Source organism: Cucurbita maxima, unplaced genomic scaffold, assembly GCF_002738345.1.
Source record: "Cucurbita maxima cultivar Rimu unplaced genomic scaffold, Cmax_1.0 Cma_Scf00016, whole genome shotgun sequence".
Classification (NCBI taxonomy): Eukaryota; Viridiplantae; Streptophyta; class Magnoliopsida; order Cucurbitales; family Cucurbitaceae; genus Cucurbita; species Cucurbita maxima.
This window is the reverse complement of record NW_019272032.1, coordinates 927,239-948,850: the sequence shown is the minus strand read 5'-3', so window position 1 is coordinate 948,850 and position 21,612 is coordinate 927,239. Positions and strand designations below refer to the sequence as shown.

The following is a 21,612-nucleotide window of genomic DNA, read 5'->3' as shown; positions in this document are numbered from 1 at the left end:
AAAAAAAAAAAAAAAAAAAAAAAAAAAAAAAAAAAAAAAAAAAAAAAAAAAAAAAAAACTATCTTCCTCTCTCTATCACACTTCTCTCCAAGAAAAATCCAGTATTTCACTCTACCCATACATTAAAACACATAAAAAAAGTATGCAAAATTTGGAAATTACCGCTTTCACTTTGTCTCCTCCAAGCCAATATAATGACATAAGCGAAATATAAACAGCAACTCTAGTTAAGGATTCATTCAGAGATTTAAAAGTCCCAAGTGAAATGCCACTACCCTCATATGCAATAACCTGCCAAAATCCAAAAATGAATAAACAAATTCAGTAGCTAACATGGCTCTAAAATTTATCTGAAGGAATCTTTACAGTTCCCAATAATATTTTACCTGGCGACCAAAATTGAACATTTGACGCTTTTCACCACCAAAGGACCTCACCTGTGATAACATCTTCGTATCTCAGCAAGACCAGTAGCAAAAATTCTAATAGGTCAGGGAAATCAAATTTAGTGATAATACAAGTGGCAGAGTGTCTTAAACTCACAGTGCGAATAGCAGAGAATGTCTCTGTTGCACAATCAGCCATGGAGGCTTGAGCTAATCCATGAGCTTTAAATACAGGGATAGTAGAACGCTTGTATACAGCTAGAGATAAATGAAAGTCAGCATTGCAAATAATAAACACAAGGCATTCAAATTGGTGTAGCCTATAGCTTTCTATTATAATTATATCTTGCTTGTCCTTCACATTTTCCGGAGAAAATGACTTGTATTTAAGACAGGTTCCAATTGGATGCAAGACATAAAGAAAGATCGTAATAGCAGACCAAAAGAAAAACACACTTTCTCAAATCTGGATAACCCTCAAGTAAGAGGACAATTTATAACATCTTTACATTCCCTGAAAGCATCACATAGAAGCAGCCAAGCAGGTACACACATGCACTATACAAACATATCAAAAAAACAAACAAAGGGTAGTGAACGGCCATTGTTAAGAGTATTGGACACGAATACACAATCAAACTAGAGCGCTAGGCTTCATAGGCTACTATATGGATAAAGTATAAAAATGTGTTCAAAGAAAGAAGAAATGAAGGAAAGAAGTTTTAGTCTATATGCTGTAAAGAAAAGTAGCAGGGAGCCTCAGAAAGAAGCTAATTAACTGATAAACTTACCCACTGAAAAAGATACACTCAACATCAGAAGACCAAGAATAGGTGCAAGCTGGGGGGACAATGCAAATAATATACATATTGTTCCAATCACCTGTACAAAATAACACACAGTAGCACAAGATTCCACTATCAATAATGCAGACCGAAACAAAAAAAATATCAAAATATGCAACTTTGGTAAAGGTTCACCTAATAGGAAATTTATTTGACCACATTCTATATTCAGCAACTAGAACCTTAGTCATATTTTTCAACAACGTAGTTATTTCAGGTAAGGGAGAGTAAATAAAATATTGGACATGAAATCCAACCATATCGAGAGTCAAACAAAAAAAAAAGTTCAGATTGGAACAATATTTCAATCGGCAACAGCGAAGCAAATCTATATGCCAAATGCAGACAACACAAAGCTCACTTGTACTTGGTGAAGAGTTGCTTGCCTCAGAGAACGCTCTGAATCCACGGTCCCTTGAAACATTCTCACTCACCACATCTTTAAGAGAGCCCAAATCAGAAGTTAACAATCCGGTAATTTCACCAACCTTAAAGGAAAAATCCAAGTCAATCCAATTGAAATATCAAACTTGACTGAGAAACTAACATTTCCAATAGAGAAAACGAAATGAGGATATATAAAATAGAATGAAGAAGAAAAGGAGGACAAGGAGAAATCAGGAGTAACAGCAACCAATTTGGAATAAGAAGAAAAAAATGTCTGCAGTAGATTATGAATAAGTGGTTCATTATACACACACACCTTGTATCTGTCAAAAAATTCCACCTGAGAAGTAAAAGGAAGATCAAATCAGGATGCCAACATTTTACATGAAAATCAACCTTAAATAGACAGTTCATCTCATCCGGTCATTCATAATTACAAATTAAATTTACAACACTACTCCAACACTGAAATCCACGATAGATAAAAGATATTACCTTCTGAATCAGCAACCTTCCAAAAATCTGGGCTCTCAATCTTGACATAACCTTCTCCCACATGAAATTCATGTTTGTGACGAACAAGACCGTCAATATTGGCTCCAATGCATATAAAATTCCAACTGTACTCAGCAGCCTCCACAAAGACCCAGGTTTTGCACCTATAAGTACCTCAAAAAATCTACCTACACAAGCAAGCCATGAAACAAACATTCAGGATTGAAATAAAACCATCTTATTGAATCATTCGTGCCATAAAGAACGTTGTGTGAATTTTATCCTTCTTTTCTTTTTCCTTTTCTTGTTTAGGAGTTCAATTTGAACCGGAGTATTGGTGGGGGAGTAAAACTCAATTGGGTGCTGCAATTTGAAGTATTGCTTGATTTTGTGGCTATATTGAAATAATGTTTAAGGGCATTTATTGCGCATAATTCAATTAAGCCTTATACGATTCAACACTTGATGCAAGTTATTAATAGCTACAATCAATTAACTCCAGAGTTAAAATTGATCCAAAACCCAACAGTCCCATAATCAAAGAAGAAAAACAGCATAAAATCCAATTCCTACCTGAGAAAAACGGCATGGAAAGAGTGCAAGTGGTGCAGCAAACAAGAGTAAGCGAAGAAACCAGAAGCCGCAGCTTGTGCTTCGTCAAAAGCTTCCACAAGAGCCCCCAATACAAGACCCTAGGAACTCGATCCTGGAAATCGGAGGCGTCATCGATTTTCGGGTCGGACTCGCTGACATTAGGGTCCGAAGCAGGCCCGACATAGGCGAAAGAAGTAGAACTGCTTCTGCTACTTTTGGAAGCAGGCTTAAACCCGCAGCGAACCGCCGCAACTGTGGGAAATGGCGCGACAGAGGTGGCACGACGGAGCGGCGAGAGAGAGGAATTGGGGAAGCGAGAGGGCCTGAGAGTGAAGGGGAGAGAGAGAAGGGTGGCGGAAGACATGGAAGAAGATGACGGTTGGTGAAAGAGAGGGACCTGTGGAGAAGCATGGCGCTGCCCAATGCCCCATGTTTATCATTTCAGATTCCTTGCCTTATCCAATGAATGTCAATATAATTTAATGAATTACAGTAAGCCATCTCCTTGCCTCTTTTCATTCTTTCATTTTCTTGGTTCCGAGTTAGATTAATTTATTTTTAAATATTTAATTAACACGTGTAACTTAATTTTAATATATTTTTTGAAAAATAAATAACTACATATATATTATAATTGTTTTAAAATTAATAATAAATTTTGGGTGTTCCGTTTCAATCCAATATAGTATTAGGAAAATTAATAAACAACCCATCCAGTCTATAAAATTTTTCGTTTATTTGAACCCATCCAAATGGCATGGTACTGCTCGATGCCCTTGTTTATAATATTACATTCTTTATCTTATCCAATATAATATATTTTAACGAACAAACCATTTTCTTGCCTCTTTTAATTCTTTTGGCTTTACACGAAGATTATATATGTCTTATCGTTTGTATATGAACCTAATATTAACCATAACAATATCTATGAACGGCAACATTTTATCAGCTTCGAAGGTCGACGAACGAATCTCCCATCGAGCTAGCTCGAAAGAACGCTCCAAAATATGGAGATGGGCAAGAGTAGTAATAAAGAAGGATTCTTCATGCCTTGTTTTGTAAAAGGTTTGTTAGACGAACACGACTATCTACAATGGTACAATGGTATGATATAGTCCACTTTGAGTATAAGTTTTCATGACTTTATTTTGGGCTTCTCCGAAAGGCCTCGTCCCGATGGAGAGAGTATTCTTTTATTATAAATGATCGCTCCCTAAATTAGCCCATGTGGAACTTTCATCAAACATACTGTACCTTAACTCTAACTTCTTCACACAAAAAAAAGTACGGTTTTTAACATTTTTTAGAACTTTCATTTTCTAGATTATAACTTTTATCAAATGGGTCTTAAAATTCGTTCTATTTCTAAAAGAAAATTATTGAGATGATTTCTCTACCTCAATGTCTAAGGTTTGAATGTCTGACATTTTGACTAATGAAGTATGATTTATGCTAGTTGAGCTAAGTTCATATTGATTATCTCAACCACACTAATTATTGAACCATATGATTAACAAATGACAAAGGCTTCATAGCCATTCGCGAGCCACATGTTGCAGAAGGCTGGTGCCTGGCCTTGTTTGGGTGCGGTCAATCGGGTTGGATGACAGCTACAAGAGCTTGATAAGGTTGCTTCCATCACTTGAGTATGTGTCCTTGGGGCGCTTCAACTGTTGCAGCTCCAAATGGGTGCCCTCCAATCCTCTGATATGGATTTCAACGACCAATGGCTCCATTGAACCCTACCAATTGGTTGATACAATTTTTTTTTAAATTAGAATAACATAGAATCTAATAATAGTAATCTTGGACCCTTTTGGCTAGGTTGTGGCTCGATGCACTTGTATTCTACACGCCAACAATGAGATTCAAACCGTCCCCTTTCAGTGATTCTCATGCCACCACAATGGCATGACATCGAAAGAGTGATTGGAACCTATCCCTAACCAACTCATGAGTAGCATTCCAAGTCGGCACAACGTAGCGTCAAAACCATGTATTTTTTTATTGTTTCGATGACCTTTTCTAGACCTTCTTCCTACGGAATTGGATTGTCGATATCAATCGAATTTGGACTAATTGAAGAAGACAAAAGCTTTTTTTTCTACGTGTGAAAAACCCTATTTAATTGAATTTAGGTTAGATTGGTTTCGATTGTTTTGATCCTTTATTTCCACCCGAGTAGAAGCTCGCATGAATTTTTCTTATTTTTTTCAAAAGATCATAGGTATGGTTGCTTTTGGTTTCCCAAAAGATTCATACTAATGAGATACCGTTCTTTATTTATATATTCATAATCTTCTCTTTAACTAGCCAATATACAACTCTACTCAATTGTCGGTAAGGTAATAGCTTACAAAAGTGATGATTAGAAGCTAATCCGAGAGGGTGATCGTCCATACTGAAATTGAGACATGACCCAAATTCTGGTTGGAGGCAATGTCATAGAATTTTCGCTTATTGCTCGAGGAGACATAAGACCTAATTATTTTTTAATTAGCATATTAATTTTTTTTTAATGAAATTATTTAGTTTTTCAAATTAAAAAATAAAAGATGGAGGTGATAAAGATGCAAAGTTGAGTTATGATTGGAAGGACAGTCAAAGAATTGCTTGGTTTTCTTTTTCTTTTTCTTTTTCTTTTTCTTTTAATATTTACGTAATTATTTTTCTTTAATTTTTTAAAAATATTATTAAATATATTCTGCTGCAGCTTTTCCCTTTTCATCGGTTTCTTCACAGCAATCATTTTTCACTCTTTTTTCAAACCCACTTTTTCAGATCTTGACTTTTTATTATCACTCGCCCAATTCAATAATTTTAATAAAACAATTTTGTCGGGGAAAACACTTTCAAATTTTATATTATTACGTCATATATCTCTTTTTATTACATCATATATACCACATTTTTAATTTGAAATTTGAATTCGGTACTTACTAGCTTCGAGATTCTCTTGTGATATGACCACGTTATCGATTTCATATTGTACTAACCATGCTCCAGATTTGGATTAGAATTTGGCACCTGATAGCCCTAACATTCTCCTGCGACATGATCACGTTAGTTACTAGCTTTGTCCTCACTCACATGTATTATAGAAAAATTCTCAGGAGGCCACCCAAAATAAAATTACTCGAAGCAAAACACGCTTAACTGTGAAGTTCATATGCTCGAACCATCGAAAAGAAAAGTACATTTTGTTGGTAAAACTAGTAACTTTCAATTTTTTTAAGTCTTTCTTAGTTATCCTATCTTCAGTGTAAGGCGTAGACTTTACCGATATTGTCCTATTTGAACTTCCTCTTAAGGCTTTAAAATGCATTTGCTAGACTCTACACAATCCACCCCCCTTCGGGGCCCAGCGTCCTCGCTAGCACTCTTTCCTTCCTCCAATCGATGTGGGACCGCCCCCAAAACCACCCCCTTTGGGGCCCAGCACCCTTACTAGCACACCGTCTGGTGTCTACCCCCCTTCGGGGAACAGCGAGAAAGCTGGCACATCGTCCGGTGTTTGGGCGCTCTGATACCATTTGCAACGGCCCAGATCCACTGCTAGCAGATATTGTCCTTTTGGGCTTTTTCCTTCGGGCTTCCCCTCAAGGCTTTAAAGGTTTCCACACCCGTGTAAAGGGTGTTTTGTTCTCCTCCCCAACCAATGTGAGACATCACATTCAAAATCACTCTCATTTTAATATGATCTTAGTTCATTCACGTTCCTCTTCTTTACTTGAGTATCACACATATTTTCGTGGTTATTTGCATTCGTATATGATCTTGATTCATTTATGTAGCCTTCGTTTACTTGACTCGAGAGCATTACGTATTGAAAAGTAAAGATTTGTCTTGAAATATTTTATTTAATGACCAATTTTATGCATTGGGTCAAGCTACATCTTTAAAATTACCGAACAACAAAGAATCCATCCCAAGGCTTCTGTGGCGGAAGCAAGGAGGGGCAGGGCCGAGTCATAGCTTCTTTGATATGGTGGAGGCCACGACTGTTCGGGAAGCTTTGGTCGTAGCATTGGAAGTCGCCTGCCTCAGATTTTGAGAAATTAACTCAAATGCTCACTAATGGTGTCACGGCTAACATTGAGATATCGATATCCTCACGTCTTAGCTTATACCCGTGTCGTCTCGACGTGTGCGGCAATAAGTTGATGGGAGGCGCATGGCTTAGCGAGGATGGTGGTAGATGAGGAACGAACAAGGATCTAGCTCGAAGAACAAACTTTGAATATTTCATTTTTATTAATTTAAGCATAATTCTAGATTCCTTCCATTCTCATATATTTTTCATGATAAAGAATATATGCTTGAACCAGCTCGAAGAAATTATCCTCTACAATAAGTATATATATAGTAAAGTCGAGACATTGCCTTCTATAATAAGGAAAGTATCACAAATGGCGGAGGCACTTCCAACAAAACATGGCTGCAAAGTGTTGAGCCTCGAGCAATATCAAAACAAGATGAGTATTAAACATAAATTCAAAGATCGATCCACAATATCAAGCAAGGAATCGGGTTCATTAGCTTGAAGGCTTGCATGCTCAACGTTGAAGATCTGAAAGTGGCATCTCGACTCTTAGTCCTCAGCAATTTTATTTTGATCTTCATCCCCTCCCGACAAAATATATATATATATATATATTCGTTTTAAACTATAAATTTACTAATTTGCCCTAAAATATTAGAATACATAAAACCATGAATAAGTGACAAAAATTATTGTAAAGTTTAGGTCCTTGTAGGGTTACCAGCTCAAATGAGAAATAAAGAATCTTCATTTATACCAAAGTTTGGGATGCAGCTGGATATGGGGTATGAGGAATATTATTTTATTATGTATAATATCTTTAATTTAAACTATTAATTTCTCATAAAATAAATATCTTCAATATTTTACTAAATTTTAATTAATAATATGAATTTTCCGACCAATTATAACCGCCCAAGTCGTTTCAACACTCTTTCAACTAACGTGGGATCTCTCAATCCATTTCTCGGAAGACCCACCGTCCTTGTTGACACACCACCTAGTGTCTGTTTTAATACCATTTGTAACAGTCAAATCCCACCACTAATAGATATTGTACGCTTTGGCTTGTTACATATGTTTGTCAATCTCACTAATTTAAAACGCGTATGCTAGCCAGAGGTTTCCACATTCTTACAAGGAATAATTCGTTCCCTTCTCCAACTACTCCATCAAAATTTATTATTTTAGTCTAAATTAGAAAGAAAAAAATCTAAACTGCTGAAAAATTTCAAGATCTCTAGCACAAACCCTAAACCCTAAACACAATCTCGGTCTTCCACCTTTCACTTCAACCGATTTCTAAACCTCTCGAGAGCTTCTAAACCCAGATTACCATCCATCCCAATACTCAAAAGATTACGAGACACTCTAATTTCTCCATCTCCACTAGAGACTGTGCAAGAAAAATGTTGGAATTCCCTTAACGAAATAGACAATATGGTACTCGAGTTTGGTATAACGTAGCGTTTTTTAATAGTTTATGTAATTTTATTGGGGGGAGGGGGGAAAAAACTTAAGGGTTAAGTAGTTAAGAAGCAATGGAAGAAGCACTTTTGAGGGCAGCTAAGAATGATGCCGGCCAATATGAAAGCCCTTTTTTTGCAGTCCACTATTGATTGCTGATGTCTTTTTCTCAAAAGCCGTATGTCATGCCAAGTGACACATAAATCATCTCCTTTCTCAACAACCATTCAAACCCTAATTTCGTCCGTTTTTTTTATCGAGTTTATTATCGATTCATTTAATGAAAATCCCGAACTATAAAACATAGCTCAAATGACAATGACCTAATGAAAATCTCGAGCCATAAAATAAAGTTGAAATGAAAATATTTCATCATTTTATTATGTCTCTCAATATAATTTTGTATGATAATTATTTACATTAACTAACCAATCGACAAATTAATAATAGAAATTAAATTGATTATTTTCTTAAAATTTAGTGACATTAATCTATTTTTAATGCACAAAAGCTAAAATAAACTAAACTATTTCAATTTTTTAAATAAAGTTAATTCACTTGAAATTTTATTTTACTATTTTTTTTAATATTCATGCATTATATATATATATATATTTGACGTGATGTTTATCTAAGAAAAAAATATTATTTTTTATTGAAAGAGAAAAAAAATTAGAGCTAATTTTATGATGCCATTTTTAAAATATTAGAGACTAAATTAAAATTAAAATAATTTTTTTTATAGGATAACTTAATTTGAGTAAACTATATAATTAAAAATTTATTTTTTCGAATTATTAAAATTATCTAAAAATATCAATAATTTTACTTTATTTAAAAATGGCTGAATAATAAAGAAAAAAAACTTGATGGTTTAGTCAAACTTTTGTGAAATTTATTTAATTTTAAATAGAATAATAATTAAAAAAAACATTAAAAGGTCAAACTTTATTTAAAAAAATTAAATTAAAGGGGTCAGCAGACCTTTTCAATGAACCAATTTGTTCAAAATTAATTTTGAAAATGATATAAAATACCAAATTTGTATATAAAATAATATTAAAATGACAATTTTGTCCCTGATGCATGACCAAAAATAAATATTGACCAAGACTATAGAATAAATTTATCACATGCTTGACACTATTTAATTCAATATGAATTTTTCTTTTTTAAAAAGTGGAAACATTAGATTTGTTTGGACTTAGATTAAATTATATTTGATAATTCATTAATTATTTTTTATTTTGTTTCTTAAATATTAATTTTCTTGACAAATCTTTATTATTGTTATTTTTTTACTTTTGAAATTAAAACATTAATTTCATTAAAAATATATATATTTTATTTAAATTGTTTTAAAATGTCTAAATTACCCCTAAAATTATTAAATTAATACCCAATTGTTTCCCTTATGAAAAAGACCTAAAAATATTTTTTACACACCAATTAAAATAAATAATTAAATTTAAAAATAAAAATAAAAACTTTAACAGGCAAACCCAATTATAAGACAACAAAAAAACCCCTCCGCGAAGAAGACAACAAAAAACCCCAAAAACGGAGATGCAACCGCCGTGCCTGATGGAGATCGCGGCAGCATGCGGCGGCGGAAGCGGCGGAGGAAGCAGCTGTTGCCCAACACCACTACTCAACTTCCCTTCCTCCACCTCGACAACCTCCACCACCCCTCGAACTTCCGCCGCCTCCCGACGCGACTTCACCGCCAAAGCCATTGCCGGAGTGTTCCCTAACACCAATTTCACAAACCCGGAATCTCTCCCGGGGCCGCCGCAAGCTCTGTCTCTGTTCCTCGCCGCCTTCCCACAGTATAACCAAACCCAGAAAATCGACCAAATCAGAAACAAACAATATTACCATCTCAACTTCACAAACCACACGTGTCTCGATTACATCGGAATCGGTCTATTTTCCTACCACCAATTCCAAAAACACCACAACCCATTTCCTTCTTCCAATTTAAATTTCCCTTTCTTCGGCGTTTCTTACAGAACTGGCAATTTTAAATCTCGCCTCCTTGAAAATGGCCTCGATTCTGACCTAGAATCCGCCATTAAAAGACGAATATTCCGATTCCTCAACGTTTCAGATTCCGATTATTCCATGGTTTTCACCGCGAATCGAACCTCCGCCTTCAAACTCTTAGCAGAATCATACCCATTTCATACCAGCAACAAGCTTTTGACTGTTTATGACTACGAAAGTGAAGCAGTGGAAGCCATGGTCAACACTTCTCAAAACAGAGGAGCTTTGACTATGTCAGCTGAATTTTCATGGCCGAGATTGAGGATAAACTCACGGAAATTGAAGGAAATGATCGTGAGTAAGAACAAGAAGAAGAAAACTAATAAGGGTCTTTTTGTTTTTCCATTACATTCCAGGATTACGGGTGCTAGATATCCTTATTTATGGATGAGTATAGCGCAGGAAAATCGGTGGCATGTTCTTGTCGATGCTTGTGCTTTGGGTCCTAAAGATATGGATTGTTTTGGATTATCTTTGTTTCGACCTGATTTTCTTGTCTGTTCTTTCTACAAAGTGTTTGGCGAAAACCCATCTGGATTTGGGTGTCTTCTTGTGAAAAAAACTGTCATTTCAATTCTCGACACCAATTCTTGTTCCTCAAATGTTGGAATTGTGAATCTTGTTCCTGCTGACAAGCTGTTTCAGCTAGCTGAGGACTCATCCGGGACTGACACGGAGCTGGAAATTCATCATCAGCAGTTCATGTCTCAAATGGTTCCATCAACAAGCTCATTTTCAGGTCCAATTTCATATGAATCAATGAAAACAGCACAAACATCAACAACCCAGTTTCCAGAAACAGAGGAGGACCCAAATTTGGGGTCAAATGTTTCAGAAATCGAAACAAAATGCAAAGGATTGGATCAAATGGACTCATTGGGACTGATATTGATATCAACAAGAGCACGATGCCTAATCAATTGGCTGGTGAGTTCATTGTTGAAGCTCAAACATCCAAACACAGAAGGGGTATCTCTAGTTAAGATCTACGGCCCAAAGGTGAAATTCGACAGAGGACCAGCTCTGGCGTTCAATGTTTTCGATTGGAAAGGGGAGAAAGTTGAGCCTGTTCTTGTGCAGAAGCTTGCAGATCGAAGCAACATTTCGCTAAGCTATGGATTTTTGCAGAACATTTGGTTTCCTGAGAAGTATGCAGAGGAGAAAGGGAGGGTTCTTGAGCGAAAGGAGGTTGGGAAAGATGAGAAGATGAAGAAGGTGAAAGCTAACTTGGGGATCAGTGTGGTGACTGCTGCTCTTGGATTTTTGACCAATTTTGATGATGTTTATAAGCTTTGGTGCTTTGTTGCTCAGTTTTTGGATGCTGATTTTGTCGAGAAGGAGCGATGGAGATACACTGCGCTTAATCAGAGGACTGTTCTTGAAGTTCTTTAGTTCATTCATCCCTTATTGGATATACATCAAGAGCTGTTCTTGTCTTGATTTGTTCGAGCTTGGCTCCGAGATAGCTAACCCAATGTCTCGATCCGTCTTTATGACATCTTTATGTCTTGATCATATACCATTAATTCTTAAAAAGATGTCATGATCATATACCATTAATTCTTAAAAATGTTGTTAATTTGAGTATAGCTAGTTGGATGATGAAGGTCATATTTCAGCTAATTTAGAGAAGGATCCTGAGTTAATAATAAAATAATACTCTCTCCCAGTAAGCTTAAAGTAAAATCACTAGAGCTTATACTCGAACTAGACAACAATTTAATATAATATTAGAGTCATGCCCTAAACTTAGTCGTTCCGATGGATGGGTAAATCCTCAAATGACTTTAGTGGGCCTATTGGGCTTTAGAAGAGGGCTTGAGTTCTTTCTTTAGCCCTTTCAAAATTTGATCGAGATGATGGAACGGAACCCTTGCAGAGGCCCTTGCCTGGACCGTCGACACGTCCAGAGTCCATGAGGTCCAACTGGAGGAGCAATACGGGCTACCCACAAGCTCGATTTCGATGCATTTTGAGTTGAGTTGGGTCCGATAAATCTTTTAAATTAACAATTTTTTTTAAGTTGGTTAGATGGGTTAATCGAAACATTTTAAATGAGTTTATCGCCTAACTCAACCCAAATTCATACTTTACTTTTATATATTAAAAAAAAAATTCAAAAAAAAAAATTATAACAATCGGAATAAAATAAAATCGTATCCTTATATACAAACATTTTAATGTTATTTTAAAAAGTTTATGAATATTTTTAAAACATGTACTAACCGTCAATATATTTTTAAATCTTTTTAAAAAATATAAGAATATTAATAAAACTTAATAGTATTATTTTAAAGATAATAATTTTTTTATTTATTTTTAATAGGTGCAAGAGTATTTTTTTTATAAAAGTATTATTAAAGCTATTAAAATTAAATGGTATTTTTATTAATTTAAAACGTCGCTTTCAAGTCAATTCCTCCCATGAAAAGAGTGGTTTATAAGGGTTATACGCCAAAGGAGGAGATCACGTGACGGTCACACCCCATTGGTAGAGGTAATATCATGGGGACCACGTTGACCATGTGCTGTCGAATTCTGGTTGGTCCATCCATCACACACGAAATTGTACGGTAATAACTCTTGAATTTATGAAGCCAGTTAGCAACACAATAATTAAATATATATATATATATATATACATATATTAAAAAACAAAAATTTATTATAAAAAATATATTTCAGTGTCAAATTAAATAGCGTGGGCCTTAATTTTACCAAAATGAGAGAACCACCGAGCTTGTATGCACGCAAAATCATATATTATTTTAATTTTATCCTTAAAGTTCCATAAATAAATAAAATTCCTCCAAAATAAATACTACAAGAAAATTTTAATTTCAAAAGGATTTTATTTATATAAATATGTATTTTTGTACAAATAATTGCCACAAATATTACTATTCAAAAAAAAGGTGACAAAATAATAGAAACTTAATAAATTTCAATATTGAATTACATTATGGGTACTATATTTGGTACTATATTGGTTGCGTCATAAATTATTTTGTTTTCTTTTGATTTTTCAAAATTATTATGTTTGTCCTTATAAGACAACATAATTTATTGTGTTTGGTATGAATAAATATTACATGCCACGACCATAGTGACCACGTGTCAAATATCCGTGTTGTCCATGACCATGACCGTGTGCCCGTTCCAAACCTTATTTTACTTGTTAATTATGTATTTACTATTCTTATTATAGTGCATTATCTATGATAGACATTCCCAAAATGCCTCATGTCAATGGAGTTAGTATTCCTCACTTATAAACTCATGATCATTACCTAAATTAATCAATGTGGGACTTTCATCATTCAACACCTACCCTTAATCGAGGCTTGACTTCTTTGGAGTCTTAGTCAGTTTAGGGCATGACTCTGATACCATGTTAGATGAACACGACTCTACACAATGGTATGATATTGTCCACTTTGAGCATAAGCTTTCATGGTTTTGCTTTGGGCTTCCCAAAAGGCCTCATGCCAATGGAGTTAGTATTCATCACTTATAAACTCATGATCATTTCCTAAATTAGCCGATGTGAGACTTTCATCATTCAAAAAGACCAAAATTCTACTTAGTTAACTTACTTGAGGGATAACAAATATCACAATAGAATGTCTGTTAACTTCATAATTTGAAAGTGTCTTTATTAAGAAAGGTTTCATTCTACATTTCCATGTCCTTTCTTCTTTTATGGTTTATTTCCTCCTTTTATATATATATATATATATATTTGCAACAAGGCCCCTTATCTTCTCATTATTCCCTCAAAAAACCCCCCAAAACACGAGCCCAAATTTATATCTGCTCTTCTCATTCGGCACAAACGAAAAAGAAAGCTCAAATCCCCTTTTGAGCTCAATCTTTCCAGTTTTTGGCCCAATAATCTTGGAACTAATCCCAGCTGAGCTTCTGAATCTGAAAACAACAATGGTGAGAGGGAGGGTGGAAATGAAACGAATAGAAAACGCGACAAATCGTCAAGTGACATTCTCGAAGAGACGAAATGGGCTGTTGAAGAAGGCGTATGAGCTCTCTGTTCTGTGCGATGCTGAAGTTTCTGTCATGATTTTCTCTCAGAAAGGAAGGCTTTATGAGTTTTCAAGCACCGAGTAAGTCATTTTTTCTTGTTCTTCTGATTCAGAAATCGCCTAAATTCATTTTGTTTAGCTGTTTTGATTTGAATCTGTAGAACTAAAAGGGCGACGATGGGGAAATTAGGGTTTGTTTATGAGTCTAATCTTAGTCATATCTATCTACTTCACTGTGATTATTTATTCAAAATTGTACCTCTTAGATTTCATCTAGGGTTTTGTAAGATCTTCCTTCTGGGAAATTGTAGCTCTTAAAAAATTGTTTAAAATTTTCTTCTGGGTTTGGTTTGATCAAGTAAATAGAATGATTTGGATATTGATTCTTAAGTTATTCAGAAAGCTTGTTGTGATTGAATTAATAGTTACGTTACTACATGCATCTAAAAGATATTTGCGATGAGAAAACTCACGGAGAACAATAATTTTCTAGAAGACATGCTTAAATGTTATAGAAACGGTATATGAGTCATTCGAACAGTAAAACCATTTAATTTGACGATGAATCTAAGAAAAAAAACTCTTGGTATTCCATTGACGTAATCCTTTGTCCAACTCACGACCTTTAGAGGATTACCCAAATGGTTAGTATACAAAAGGGGTCTCGTATCTTAGTTTGCCTAGTTTGAAACACAACAATCCGAGCCCTTGCTAAAAACGGTTCGTCGAGGTTCAAAATTTGCAAATTAAGACTTTTGAACATGTGGGTATTTGAAACTCATTATACCAAATAAAATTGACGAAGTGTATGAGATCTAAATTTTGAGATCAACTTAGATGCAAGTTATTGTAGTTTATAGTAGTTATTGTTACTGTTGAACAAAACACGTCGTGAAACACAAAGACCCAAAAACCCACACAATGTTAAAAAAAGAACGTCGGGATAAGCTTGAAATAATATTCTTGAGACCAAATTCTTCTCGCTAACACTTCTAAATTAAATAAATTAAACTTGAAGATTAATTTCAAGCACGGATATATTTATAAATATCAAACTATAATATAGTTTGAAAAAGAAACATATAGTCCCATTCTTACAAGTTGTTGTAGTCTGCATGTCTGAAAAATGTGGATCTTGTATTTCTACCAAAGATTCTCAAAACAACATTAAAAAAAACTGTCATAACGCCTAGGCCCTACCTTGTCAGCTGAACACATAAATATGCCTTGTCACAGTTAAACTTCAATTTGTTTTTTCATCTTTTTAAATTTTAAATTTTAAATTTTGTCTATAATGTATTAAAAACTATTTAATATATTTAACCTAAATTAATTTTATATATTGAAAAAATTATAACTAGGGTTTATGTTCATTTATTCATTTTGCATAAATTCTTCTTTTTTCAAATTAAGCAACATGAACATGTTATAGATTTTCACAAGTATTTGATCATGTGTGTTTTGTTATATGTTTTTTTTTTTTTTGTTGGATGACTCAGTATACATAAGTCCATCGAGCGTTATAGATGTTATGGAAAAGATGGACAGACCAACGCTCTTCGCTCCGAAGTATACATGCAGGTTTCTTTTTCCTTCTTTCTATTCACAAATCGGATTATATAAAAATACATTTGAACAACAAGTGATTCAACTAAAAATTTGTATTTTAAAGAGAAAAAGTTGATATATCGGTGTAGTGAGTTTAAAACGTAGCAAAAAGGAGGTTTTAGGTTCATTTTTTTTTTTATTCTTCATGTCCCAGATTACGTCCAAATAGAATTAATAGTTTCTCTAACGTAAAAGTTTCTCTCTCTTCCAAATAGAATTAGGAAAAAGTCATATTAGGGCTTCTCTCGGGACTTATTAGGCCATAGGCATGCGGAATGCACATCCATGTATGTTTCTGTTGACTTGTCTTGGCTGCGCTTCGACCTAGGCTGAGGCGGTCTTAAGGTTTTTCGATCTACTAACTTTTATTCGGGTTCAATCTTGCCCTAGGTTTTAGGTTCAATATGAACATTGTTTTGGGCAAATTTTCGTTAAACCATGTCTCCTCAAATGCTCTCAAGAATGAAGATAACACAAAGGTTTTGTCGACCCTCTTAAAACTCCGATATAACGGTAGTTTTGGACACTTTTTCATAGATGATTATAAATTCAATCCATAAACTTTTAGGGTTTTGTCTAATAAACACCCCACTTCAAAACTTATTAATCCAAAGGGTTATGTAACTAAGTCATTATGAATGGAATACTTAAATTGTATGCAGCAAATGAAGCAGGAAGCTGACATGACGGCAAAGAAAATGGAGCAACTTGAAACTTCACAAAAGTAAGCAATTTCTAACTTAATAACACTGCTTTCTAATAACATTCTAGGTTAAGTTTTTGAATTTGTTCGTCTTAGGAAGCTGTTGGGACGTGGGTTGGATTCGTGTTCGTTGGAGGAAATCCGAGAGATTGAAACCCAGTTGATACTTAGCTTGACTCGTATTCGAGAAAGAAAGGTACGTTTCTGTTCTAGAACACCAAGGCCCTTTTAACACATTGAATCTCTCTCTTTTAACACATTGAATATCTCTTTTAGGGTTAGTAACGCTTCGAATATCATATTATGAAAAGATTGATAGATTATGATATAAACCAAGACATTTCAGTCGTACAATATGAATTTTGAAGAAGTTGGGAAGAATATTGTTAGTTGCAATTAAGGAAACATTAAGAAGAATCAAGCTTCATTTATGTAATAAGGATTTTTAGATACTGGGACTTCATTTATTCTTAAATGGTTACAAACTATCGATGGACCATTAAAATTTAGATTTATGGTGTTTCGTTAATATTTTTTTAAGTTTTAAGACTTTTTATTTACTTTTAGGTTGCATTTACTTAGTGGGTAATTATGATTATGAAGTATGAAAGTTACCGAAGGTCAAGGGTTTCGGTTTCATTTTGAGGCTGTATGAAACCCTTGATCTTCCCTGAGTCGTCTCAAGAGTTGTGGAGCGATTCAAATCTTAGTTTCCTTAAAGGTTTTATTTTGCAATAAAATTGTTAGATCGAATTCTCGAGAGTAACAATCATTTAAGATGAAATCATCTCGATTAAGAGGTTTTAGTATTTTTAATCTAGAGATTTGCATATTTATAAACGTTTTTAGATTCAATTGGTATGAATTTTCATATTAGATTGGGCCGTTGCGATTACGGAGACTAAAAATATGTTAAAAAATTTCGTTTGGTTACAGTCTCAGCTATTCAAGGAGCAGAGAATGAAGCTGATTGAAAAGGTAATGAAATTTCATTGAAATATTTTCAGTTCATTCCTTTTCAATTTATTCTTTCTAGATTCAAATATGAGATATAAATAAACCGAAACGTCTAAACTCGTTCATTTTTTAATGTTTTGGAGTTTAATTGATAGAATTATAAAAACTTTTGGTATGTTTTGTTTGGTTGAATCAGGGGAAACTGCTCATAGAGGAAAATATAAAGTTAGCTGCAAAGGTAAGACCCCATTTTCCCCATTGTTTGTTGTTCTAAGGTTTAACGTTGTGAAACTCGAAAATCCCTGTCGTTGTGGTTGGTTGTGTTGGACTCTGAAATGTTTGTTAATACATTTAGTGTGGTACTCAGCCATGGGAGGCAGAAGGTGGTGGTGAAGATGAGGGAGGATGGATTATGAGTTTATTATGCACCCAAAATGGTCAACCTTCTCATATCAACACTAAATTGTTCATTGGATTGCCTTGCTCATGATCCTGTTCTAAACTTTTTACTACCATTTTTAAGCCTGGCTCGTATAGAAATTCATTGATATAAGGAATGAAATAAATAAGCGCCCACGTGTAACCTTAAAAACGGTTGAATGGTTGTTTTCTATGCCAAATATTTAGCTTTCCAGTTTACTGGATGTATTGTATTTGACCCTTAATGATAGGCTAATATCGCTCTTTAGTTGTATGGAGATGGTTGTTTAAAAATTTAGAAAGAAAGAACAAATTATAATAATTAATTTCTTGAGAATAAATAGAAATATATAATAATAATAAAAAGGGGTTAAGATTTGAATGATGAACTGGTGAGGGAGTGGGGTCTGAGCAGCGATGAAATCTCATGAATGTTTGCAGCAGTTTTGTGTTCACTGTTCACTCTGTATTTTCATTTCAACGCCTTAAATGAACTTCTTACTTTCTTACACCTTTTAGGAGACAATCTATTAGTTTCTTTTTTCTTTTTTTCTTTATTTTGGAGTAAATTTTGTTTTTACCACTCCTTTTTTACCTTCCTAAAAAGTAAAAATAAAATGGTAACTAATTGTTATTGGAAATTTGTCTCCCTCCTATGTTATTCTCCATCTTCACTAAATTACGAGAATATTTGTTTTTTTTTTCTCAATATAATTTGTATTTAAAAATTATAATTAATAATATTTCATAAGAATATATATAATATATAAAATTCAACATGTAATGTTAGAGTGAAATAAGAATAGAATTTATATTAAAATTATTTTAATCACTTCATAAGCCTAATAAATTTTTATAAGTTTCTAAAAATTTAAAATTTAATATTATAATATAATCTTTCTCACTTTATTTATTTATTTATTTATATAAAAAGTGGCTGAGATTAGGTAATCTAAAAATTTTCTGGTTCCATTAATCAACATTTTTCAAAAAAAAAAAAAGAGAAAAAAAAAGTTCACGTGGGTGAGGCTGACTCACGTGAGGACAAATCCAAGGCTACAAAACGACAGCGTTTATGTAGGGACATAATGGTGGCAGTAGTTTCTCGCAAGAGGGAGTCCAAGATATGAAACTCAAAGATCCTCACGACCCCTTCTAATTCCAACATCTTCTTCCAGTTCCCCAAATCTTTGTCGATTAAGAAATCGATGTCTTCCAGAACATGACATTTCGCACGTGCCAATTCCCACCCCTTCATCGTCATCATCCTTATTCTACAATTCTTCACCATTTCCCCCAACACTTCATCATCATCCTTGTTCCCCCGCTCGAGCCTTGGCTCTCCCACGGCGGCGCTACTTGTTTCTAGGTGGTGGAAGATTGATGGGTTCATTGGGTTGGTGGGGGAGAACCAATTTGGAGAAGTTAATATTCTTTTTATGTATTTGAACTCGGCTGCTCCGCCGTCCGCGGTGGCTCTCCTGCCGACCTCTTCCGCTGCCGCCCTCTGCTTGCCGTTCGGGAACCGGCATCGCTGTTTGGGGAATGACTTAGCCCGTACAATTATGAAATTTAAAACATACTTTTCATACGCTTGAAAATAATGCTTTTAAAATTTTAAAATTTTAAAATGGTCATATTTTTTTTATAAATTTCCAATAAAAAATATCCAAAAAAAATTAAAAATTAAAACAATGTTTCAATTTTGCAGCTATTTTTTAAAAATATTTTATAATTAAAAATTTCAAGATTTATTTTTCTTAGCTTTTAAATTGAAGTTGTATTATATTATTCATATATATTAAGAGTTACAAAAATAAAGAGAAAAAAACTGAAATATTCGAAATTAAAAAATAAACTAAGTTTTTTTCAGAGAATAATAAAAATTATAAAATTGATAATATATATATATATATATATATTATAGCACCTGTTCATGACGGACTTTGGCCGCCGGAGGAGGAGACCCTTCTTCTTTTTCTTCTGGAGGCTTTGCTTTTTGCCTCCGTTTCGACGTCGGTGTCGGTGTTGATATCGAGCTATGCATCCTGGACATCATCACGTCTTGATTTTTTAGTTTACCATACACCAATTTGTTGTTATTATTGGTAATGTCAACAAGTGCAACTTTCCTTCTCACTTGTTCTTCTTCTTGTTTCATCTCTTTGCAGATTTGGCTATTCTCTTTGTCCAAGTTAATATCGAGCGAGTGTCGATGGTGATGATGGTCGACATCTGATAGCCTCGACGACGATACTCTCGGGCTGTTCGGGAGAGATCGTGTAGTGGAAGGGGAGGTGGTGGTTTGAGGAAGAATATCAAGACCCATTAGTCTAGCCAAGAGATTTGGTGTCTTGACACTTGGAGAATCCAATGCATTGTGATCAAAGTTTGTGTTGATTTCAAGTCCCATCTGCATTTCAAAACATATGATTAGAAAATTACATTATTCTTTGAAAATTGATGCAACAAAAAGTAAAATTTACTTGAATTTCCACATTTTGTTCTTGACCCAATTCCAAGCTGTTCCTTGGTGCTACAACACCTGAAGAACAAACATGGTCTAAAGAGGATGGTTGGTGCTTATTGGGGGCTAAGTGAGTGAAAGGAAAGGAATGGGAATCAAAGAAATGAATGAGGGTGTTCATACAGCCCGGTAGAGACTGGCGGTGTCGTTGTCGGTCGATGGTGGGTCGGGGGGCTGGGCGGGGAGATGAGGTTCCTCCAAAGAGCCATTGTTTGGCCATTGTTTGAAGAGAGAAATGGGGATGGTTTGTTTATAAATGATGGGAGAGGGAGGGAAGTAGAGGCAGGTGAGTGTTGTTTGTTTTGTTTGTCATTGGGGGATGTAATTTCCTAAGCTTCTATGGTTCTGTGTCTCTGGTAAAGTCTGTTTAAGTGCTCTGACTGTCCCATGGGTGTTTGCTTGTGGGGAATTGAAATGTTTGAAAATGGGTCATGAATTTGCTATCCATTTTGAATTTGCCATGCCGAGTGCCTATTGGGTATTAAATACGAGGTATGGTCTGGTGGGGATTTGTGAGATTCAAAACTTCCGCTCACCTCAGAGTGTGGCCTCCTAGTGGGTATGGTCTTGGCGGCAGCGTACCAACGAAGACACTGAGCCTCGAATGAGAGTGGACACCAAGTGATGTGTCAACGAAGACACTGAACTCTGAAGGGGGTAGACATTGGGTGGTGTGCCAGCAATGACGGTGCACCCTAAGGAGGTGTGGACACTGGATGGTGTGCCAACAAGGATGCTGAGCCCTGAAGGGGTGTGGATACTGAACGGTGTGCCAATGAGAACGCTGAGCCTCGAAAAGGAGTGAACACCGAGTGGTATGCCAACGAGAATACTAGACCCCAAAGTAGGATGGATTGTGAGATCCCAATTGGAGAGAAGAACAAGTGCAAGCGAGAATGCTCGGTTCTCAAGGGAGGGAGATGAATGGATTATAAGTTTCCATATCGATTAGAGAGGGAAACGAAACATTGTTTATAAATATGTGAAAACTTCTCCATAACACGTCACGTTTTAAAAATCTTGAAGGGAAGTTCGAAAAAAAATCTAAAGAGAACAATATCTGAGTAGTGAGTTCAGATTTGAATTTTATTT

The 21,612-nt window shown here is 34.8% G+C and overlaps 3 protein-coding genes across 4 annotated transcripts in view; 2 read left to right on the top strand and 1 right to left on the bottom strand.

The window, feature by feature from the left end:
• LOC111491193 (ABC transporter B family member 28) overlaps positions 1–3,162 on the bottom strand; it is a 7,968-nt gene extending 4,806 nt beyond the window's left edge. Inside the window, exons 1-8 of one of the 2 annotated variants that reach the window (XM_023139987.1) lie at positions 2,687–3,162; positions 2,114–2,301; positions 1,935–1,958; positions 1,618–1,719; positions 1,178–1,268; positions 544–644; positions 387–437; positions 163–291 (exon numbers count right to left, since the gene is read on the bottom strand). In XM_023139987.1, the coding sequence (XP_022995755.1) occupies positions 163–291; positions 387–437; positions 544–644; positions 1,178–1,268; positions 1,618–1,719; positions 1,935–1,958; positions 2,114–2,301; positions 2,687–3,071 (1,071 nt within the window). In that variant the 5' untranslated portion in view covers positions 3,072–3,162. The remainder of the gene's footprint in view (positions 1–162; positions 292–386; positions 438–543; positions 645–1,177; positions 1,269–1,617; positions 1,720–1,934; positions 1,959–2,113; positions 2,302–2,686) is intronic. The other variant, XM_023139988.1, reaches the window with a different exon arrangement.
• Positions 3,163–9,755: 6,593 nt separating this feature from the next.
• On the top strand, positions 9,756–11,726 carry LOC111490890 (molybdenum cofactor sulfurase). Its single transcript, XM_023139539.1, has one exon. It carries the CDS (start codon positions 9,786–9,788, stop codon positions 11,655–11,657), a length of 1,872 nt encoding a protein of 623 aa, XP_022995307.1. The 5' UTR covers positions 9,756–9,785; the 3' UTR covers positions 11,658–11,726.
• A 2,314-nt stretch (positions 11,727–14,040) lies between these two features.
• On the top strand, positions 14,041–18,238 carry LOC111490892 (MADS-box protein AGL42-like). The gene is made up of 7 exons (XM_023139542.1): positions 14,041–14,386; positions 15,805–15,886; positions 16,576–16,637; positions 16,713–16,812; positions 17,553–17,594; positions 17,770–17,811; positions 17,929–18,238. Exons 1-7 carry the CDS (start codon positions 14,205–14,207, stop codon positions 18,061–18,063), a joined length of 645 nt encoding a protein of 214 aa, XP_022995310.1. The 5' UTR covers positions 14,041–14,204; the 3' UTR covers positions 18,064–18,238.
• Positions 18,239–21,612: the final 3,374 nt, after the last annotated feature.

Coding starts and splice junctions, on each gene's coding strand:
- LOC111490890 (XM_023139539.1), top strand. CDS start 9,786: ATGCAACCGCCGTGCCTGATGGAGATCGCGGCAGCATGCGGCGGCGGA.
- LOC111490892 (XM_023139542.1), top strand. CDS start 14,205: ATGGTGAGAGGGAGGGTGGAAATGAAACGAATAGAAAACGCGACAAAT. Junction 14,387..15,804: donor TATGAGTTTTCAAGCACCGA/GTAAGTCATTTT, acceptor TGGATGACTCAG/TATACATAAGTCCATCGAGC. Junction 16,638..16,712: donor CAACTTGAAACTTCACAAAA/GTAAGCAATTTC, acceptor TGTTCGTCTTAG/GAAGCTGTTGGGACGTGGGT.